Genomic DNA, 7,359 nt, shown 5'->3' with positions numbered 1-7,359 from the left:
CAGGGAGGTCAGTGCCCTGCAGCACAGTTGAGTCCAGCACACGGTCCCCAGTCCCCGCTTGCTTATCACTCATCAGTAACTCATCGCACAGTTGCTGCCGGCACTTTCCAAGTCCATGCTCATCAGTGCCCCAAGCCAGCTAGTGCCCCCTGAGGAACTGCCCGCCCCGCCCTGTTCATCTCTATGCCACGCAGCTGACAGTAGCGAGCATCTCTCCACCCACCAAGAGGACAATAAAAACCTCCCAGACCTGTGCAGAGGCTCACTGAGCCAGCTGGTGACCAGAGTGCTGGGACGCGGTGCTGAGCTGGGAAAGGGACTGTGCCCGGCACAACCCCCCAACTGCCTGCTTCGTGATACTCATGACAGGTAAATTGCCCCTGGGATCCTCTGCTTTGGGCCCTTCCTGGTTGATCATTGGTCCCTGGCTTCAGTCTAGCCCAGTGACTGCTGGCGGCCCCAGGATCCATGTGCTATGCATGGGGATGGGCAGCCATATTTCAGATCCACACCCTGGCAGTGAGTTGCTGAATATCAAGGGGGCTGAGCATGGGTGGGTTGTGCATGTGCATGTGTGCAAATCTGTATGCCAGACACCCCCAGTGGATCTGGCCACGGTGCTGCAGTCTCATGTTATTGACTTAGCTACAGAGATTACTGGTGGTACAGCACTCATGTTCCAAAACCTTTTTGGCACCCAAAAGTGCACCCGCACCTCTAAATACCTGGTTGTCAAGGGTTAGAGCAGGAGGGCTGGAAACCAGAAGTCCTGGGTTATATAGTAGCACTGGCAGGTTAGAGCAAGGGGGGAGGAGGGGAGTGCTGGGAGCCATGGCTCCATGCTCATGTCATACTATATGAAAAATATGATTAAGAAATCAGAAAGTCTCTGATCTGGCTCTGGTTTGGCTGGGCAGCAGGAGCAGCCAGGAATTCCTACTAGGTGTAAAGGAGGGGGAAGGAATGCCTACTAGGTGTAAAGGAGGGGGAATAGGATGTTTCAGGGTGTGCATGGGAAGGGGAGGGTGATACGGGGTGGGGGGCCATGCAAAGCAGCCCTGGGCTGACATGTATCCAGGATGATAAATTACACAAGCAAGCCCTACACCAGAAAGGGAGGTCACAACTCCAGGGGCTGGAGCTTTGTGACTGGTTGCTGCAGGGGCTGCGCCAGGATGAGGAGCTTCACTGCAGATGGGCTGGTGGGGGCTATGGGTCTTTGTCTAATGTAGCAGAGTGCAAGTAGTCTCCCAAAGGGGGCTGAAAGGAGATGAGACTGTTGAAGGACCGGGAAAGTGAAGCATGTGCAGACTGCTGATTATAACAGTGATGGTCAGGGAGTGCAATGACCCATGTATGCGATGCTGTGTAAACCATCAAGGATGCAGAGGGGACATAAATGGGCAGGGCCATGGGGGAAGTCAGACCTGGGGACACTGGATGGAGGCAGTGGACTGGGCTGAAGGCACTGCCATTTCTCCAGAACAATGTTGTAGTCCAGAAACCTGGGCAGTCTTGGCTGGAGGGTGCCCGGACTGGAGGGTGCCCCATGTGCCCCAGCCCCACACGGATCCTGGGGCTGCCAGCTATCACTGGGGTAAGGACTCCCCTTCCTAAATGCACACTCCCCATGTTTGTGTTGAAGCTCCATGGTTGTTGTGGGGACTGGCCCCCATTCTTTCTCTTTTTGCAGCCTTCATCACAGCCAGCCTGAGCATCCTGGCTGCAGACGGAGGCCCCTTCTCCAGCCCTGAGTGGGGCAGCTCTGTGGGGGCTCCCTGCCTGCTCGGGGTCCCGCAGGCCTGTGCAAGGTTGGGTGCATTGGCTGTGGAGAGGTCCACAGGGCTCGGGGATGATGCCCACCAGCACAGGAAGAACCAGCGTGTATCCAACGTGTCAGTGCAACTGGAAATGCGGAGCCTGTGGGAGGAGTTCAACCGCCTGGGCACCGAGATGATTGTCACCAAGGCAGGGAGGTAGGGGGAGGCACCGCATGGGCAGGGCAGGAACAGGGGCAGGGGCAGCACCATGGGCAGTGCATTCTACCTCTGTGCCTGCTCAACACTGCAACCTCTACAGGATGGGCCCAGTCCCCTGTCCCCAGCACTACACCTCCACAGAAAGGCAGTGCATCTGTGCCCACCCAATGCTGTGTCCCCAAAGCTGAGACCCCCTCTCCTTGCAGTGCCCCCCCCCATGCCCACCCCTTCTCCTGTCCCTGCAGGAGGATGTTCCCCACCTTCCAGGTGAAGCTCTCAGGCCTGGATCCGCTGGCCGACTATGTGCTGCTCATGGACTTCATGCCACTGGATGACAAGAGATACAGGTATAGGGGCTCAGGTGGGCAGGGACCCCTCTGCCTGGAACCCAGGTGCCTGCCCTCTGGTCTGCCCCCTCCCCTGTCAACCAGGCCAGGCCAGGCAGGTACAAGGCACCAAACCCCATTCTCTCTCCCCATAAGGATGCAACTGCCAGGCCCCTCACAAAGGAGGCTGTGCTGGAGTGGCACACTGGGGTCCACCTTCTTGGGTCCTGCCCCCCTCTTCTCTTCCCAGCCACTCCCAGCACTGCCCTGGGCACAGCACTGCAAGCTCTACTCCAGTCTACACCCCCATTATCATCCCAGCACCTTTCCCATTCATGGGGTATTCACAAGGCATCAAGTGTAGAGCTCATAGTTTCATAGTTGGTAGGGTCGGAAGGGACCTTGACAGATCATCAAGTTCGACCCCCTGCCATGGCAGGAGAGAGCACTGGGGTCAAGCGACCCCAGCAAGGTGTTCATCTAGCCTCCTCTTAAAGACCTCCAGGGTAGGAGCCAGCACCACTTCTCTTGGAAGTTGGTTCCAGATCCTAGCCGCCCTGACAGTGAAGTAGCGCCTCCTGATATCTAGTCTAAATCTACCCTCTGCCAGCTTGTGTCCGTTATTTCTAGTCACTCCTGGTAGTGCTCAGGGGAACAGGGACTCCCCCAATGCCTTCTGGTCCCCTCTGACTAGTTTGTAAACGGCCACTAGATCCCCCCTCAGCCTTCTCTTGTGGAGGCTGAACAGGTTCAGGTCCCGTAGCCTCTCCTCATAGGGCCTGCCCTGCTGCCCCCTGATCATGTGGGTGGCCCTCCTCTGGACCCTCTCAATGCTGTCCACATCCCTCCTGAAGTGCGGCGCCCAGAACTGGATGCAGTACTCCAACTGCGGCCTGATCAGTGTCGCACAGAGGGGAAGGATCACCTCCTTACACCTGCTTGAGATGCATCTGTGGATGCATGACAAGGTGTGGTTGGCCTTCCTGACCACGTCTCCACACTGTCAGCCCATGTTCATTTTGGCATCAATAATGACTCCAAGATCCTTTTCTGCCTCTGTGCTGACGAGAAGGGAGTTCCCCAGCCTGTAGGTATGCTGCTGGTTCTTCCTCCCCAGGTGCAATACCTTGCACTTGTCAGTGTTGAAACCCATCCTGTTCTCATCTGCCCACCCCTGTAACCTGTCTAGGTCCAATTGAAGCCTATTCCTCCCTTCTACCATGCCCACACACCCCCACATCTTAGTGTCATCAGCAAATTTGAACAGGGTGCTTTTTACCCCTTCGTTCAAGTCACTGATGAAGATGTTGAACAGTGCAGGTCCGAGGACCGAGCCCTGGGGGACCCCACTGCCCACATCCCTCTAGGTCAAAAATGACCCGTCCACCACCACCTTGCTCAGGGTAGGATCCTAGCTCACTTGCAGACAAGCCCAGGGTCCCATGGTAAGAACAAGCCCCTCCATGGCCATCCGACCAGCCTTCTGCCAGAGGGTACTAGTAATGCCTAGGAGATGGCACTAGAGAGACAAAGGGCCCCCGTAGGGTCACACGTAGGTGTTTTGTATTGGTGAAAGAGCCAGCACAGCTTCCCTGGTGCTAAGACCCACTCCTCCCCCTGCAGGTATGCCTTCCACAGCTCTTCATGGTTGGTGGCTGGGCGGGCAGACCCCGCAGCACCTGGCCGTGTTCACTTCCACCCTGACTCGCCCGCCAAGGGAGCACAGTGGATGCGGCAGATCGTGTCCTTTGACAAGCTCAAGCTCACCAACAACCTGCTGGATGACAATGGGCATGTGAGTCATGGGGGAACAGCATGGTGGAGGCACCTAGAGCTTATGGGGCATAGGAATATGGGGGGGGCACAGCCCTGCAGAGCCCAAAGCAGGTGTCTTTCCCCTGCAGGGGATGCCAGCACTGGTCTAGCCCAAGGGCAGAGCGGATGGGCTGGCTCAGGGGCAGAAGAGTGGGAATGGGGCCTTTACCCTGCTGTGGATGAAAGAGGGGAGAGGAGGCTGACTTAGGGGTGGTTATAGGGCACTCTTGGTTGGTAGTGGTTGGGGTCTGGTGCTGTGGCTGATGGCAACAGGGGTTGGGGGACAGCAATGAGATAAAATGCTGTGGCTGCCCTCGTGCCCATCTCAGTGCAGTGCTCCCCTCCCCACTGCACACGCAGATCATCCTGAATTCCATGCACCGGTACCAGCCCCGCTTCCATGTCGTGTTCGTGGACCCACGTCGAGACAGCGAGCGTTTTGCCCATGAGAACTTCAAGTCCTTCACCTTCACTGAGACCCAGTTTATGGCAGTGACAGCCTATCAGAACCACCGGGTGAGTGCCTGGCTGTGGCACCACTCTGACACATGCTGACACAGAGCCTAGCTCTGTCACCAGCTGGCTACACCAACCTCCCTGCCCTGCCTCACAGCCATGATGGATTTCCTGCAGGGGCTGCAGCCCCATGGAGTAGTACTGTCCCCCACAAACTGGACTTGCCACCCCCTATAGCAAGGAAGGGCAGGGGGTGCAGCCCAGGTCTGTGGGGGGCAGGGCCTGCTCCCCTCATCCCTCCCTGTCTTTCGGCAGATCACGCAGCTAAAAATTGCCAGTAACCCATTTGCCAAGGGGTTCCGGGACTGCGAGCCAGAGGACTGGTAAGGTGCACAGCAGAGTCCACACCCACACCACTACCTGCAGGGCTCCCTCACTGGGCACCCCTGCCATCTCCAAGCTGACCCTGGGGGTGACTGTGCTGCTCATCATACCACCCCACAGGGATATGGGCCCCACACCAACCACAGCGACCCCTACAGCAGCCTCTACCACCCTGCTCCTATCCAGCCCCAGTCTCTCCTTGCTTGGGCCCTCTTGACTTGACTATAAATCAAAGGGGCAAATCCGTTCACTAACTAATGTGCATAAAATGCCCCTAGGAAGGGGAAGAGGGGAGCCTCCTTCTGGAGGTGCTGGCTTTGCCCCCCTGCCCCTCCTACTGCCTCCCCCAACCTCTCACTCTCCCTCCCTGCCCTTCTCTCATGCAGGCCAGGGACAGCTGGGCCCCTGTTGGGGGTGCTGTCCCGGAATCAGGGTGCCACCCCCTCCACCCAGCTAAAGAAGCAGGAGAAAGGTAAGTCCTCACTTTGGGAGCCTAATAGCTCTGACACTGGGGATCCGCACCCCCAACAACATGTGGGGAAGGGTGCACCAGGCAACTGGGATGTTGGGGTGGGGAAGGCTCAGCCCTGACTCATAGCCGTATAGTCTATGCTGCTCCTGGGCTGGTAGAGCTGAGCTAAACACATGGTGACAGCTGCAGGGATAGCCACTCCATCCCCACACATAAAAATGCAGGCATGGCCCAGGGGCTGCAGGGTGGGGTGGACAGGGACCAGGCAGCATCTCTGCTCAGCACCTCCTGGGACATGGGGCCTGCAGCTAGGTGGTACAAGGGGTGGGATTTGAAGCACTGGTCAGTTTGAGCTTCAACATTGATGGGGTGGGGGAGGCAGCACAGCTTTGGCACTGAGGGCAGGGCTTGGGGCACTAGCTGGGTATTGTGCCAACACTGACAGCACGAGCAGGCATGACTTGGTGCAGAGGTTTGAGATACTGACTCGGGGAGGTGTGGTGTTTCACCATGGGGGCAGAGCTCAAGACTCTTTTGGATGGTGGCGGGGTTTTCACATTGGGATGTAGGGCTTTGTAGTGACCCCTCCTGTCCTCCACTCTCTTCAGATATGCCCACTGGGCACCATTTCAGCCGAGAGAGCACCCCGTCACTGCAGCAGTCCTCATTCATGCAACCCATGGGTGCCCATGGCTTCCAGGAGCTCCCAGCCCCACGGCACCCCCTCCCTGCAGAGCTGGCACCATACAAGCCCCTTGCCTACCATGGTGTATATGTTGGGGCTAAGCCGAGGGCAGCACCCTACCCACTGCCCTCTATCAGGGCAGCTGGCTTCCATGCACTCAATGTCTACACCACCAGCATGACTCCTGCCCTTGGCTACGAGCAGCAATGAGAAGCAGGGAGGGTTCCAACAGCCATGTGCTCCTTGCACAACAGCTGACGGCCTCCACCCAACACATAGCCTGACAGAAGCAGGACAGAGCCATTGTAGCCCAGGCCCGTTCTCCCCAAGCCTGCCTAGTCAGTGTCCCCTGGCCAGCAAAGCAGGCCTCCAAAGGGAATTATGTGCAGGCTGCCCCTGTGGCTTCCATCTCCCACTGCTACAACGGGGCTAGTCCCACAACCCTGGTTGTGCCCCACCAGCCTCCTGCGTCATGCCTGATAGAGCAGAAGCATCTCCTGCTCCTCCTGTCAGGGACATTAAATTCAGCCATCTCCCTCTCCCCTGGGGGTGAGTCCTCAGTCTGGTTCTGGGGGTCCATTGCAACTGCACTGCACTGAGCTTGCCTGTCATCCCTCATAACACATACTTGTTGAGAGAGGTCCAGGGTCCCACTGTGGCTGGCTGCCACCTCCCAGGTCATGGGGAACCCTGACCAAGCAAAGAGGTGTTCCTAGCTCAGCAGAATCCATGAAGCACAATCTGAATTTGCAATGGGTTCCATCCATGAGTGTCACTCCTAGGGCAACAGCCTCCCCTATGCACTGGCTTTTAAAGGCTCCAATAGCACGGCTGCCACTGGGCAGCTCTTGAAGCCAGTGTAGTCTGAGTGGGCTCTGCCCCTTGTGGCCATGCACCTGGTTTTCTCCACCCTCTCTGCAATTGGTGGGAGCCTAGACAGGTGACAGTGCTAGCTGGTGGCCAGACATGGAAACTGCTGCCCAGGTTATCTGCCTGCCTTACTGCACTGGTCCATGATGCCTGTCCCACCATGGTCTCTGCTGCACCTCCCTCCCCAGGTGGTAACTTAGAGTAGGGAAAACTCAGGCACAGGGAGTCCAGGTAGCTGCTCACTGGCTAATCCTGTTATAAACCAATGAGGACAAGGCTATTCAACTCTTTAATCATAAAAAAGATGGGAGGAAATGTCAGTGAAAGCACCAGGCCTTGAGGGAGTGGAGAGGAAAGCAGCACCAGGCTCAG

At 57.3% G+C, this 7,359-nt stretch overlaps 1 protein-coding gene across 1 annotated transcript; it reads left to right on the top strand.

The window, feature by feature from the left end:
* The first annotated feature begins 362 nt into the window (after positions 1–362).
* On the top strand, positions 363–4,963 carry TBX10 (T-box 10). The gene is made up of 6 exons (XM_006033424.1): positions 363–369; positions 1,694–1,976; positions 2,225–2,326; positions 3,929–4,100; positions 4,481–4,636; positions 4,892–4,963. The coding sequence occupies exons 1-6, from the start codon at positions 363–365 to the stop codon at positions 4,961–4,963; spliced, it is 792 nt and encodes a 263-aa protein (XP_006033486.1).
* Positions 4,964–7,359: the final 2,396 nt, after the last annotated feature.

Source organism: Alligator sinensis, unplaced genomic scaffold (assembly GCF_000455745.1).
Source record: "Alligator sinensis unplaced genomic scaffold, ASM45574v1 scaffold998_1, whole genome shotgun sequence".
Taxonomy (NCBI): domain Eukaryota; kingdom Metazoa; phylum Chordata; order Crocodylia; family Alligatoridae; genus Alligator; species Alligator sinensis.
This window is presented reverse-complemented; position numbering and strand designations above follow the sequence as displayed.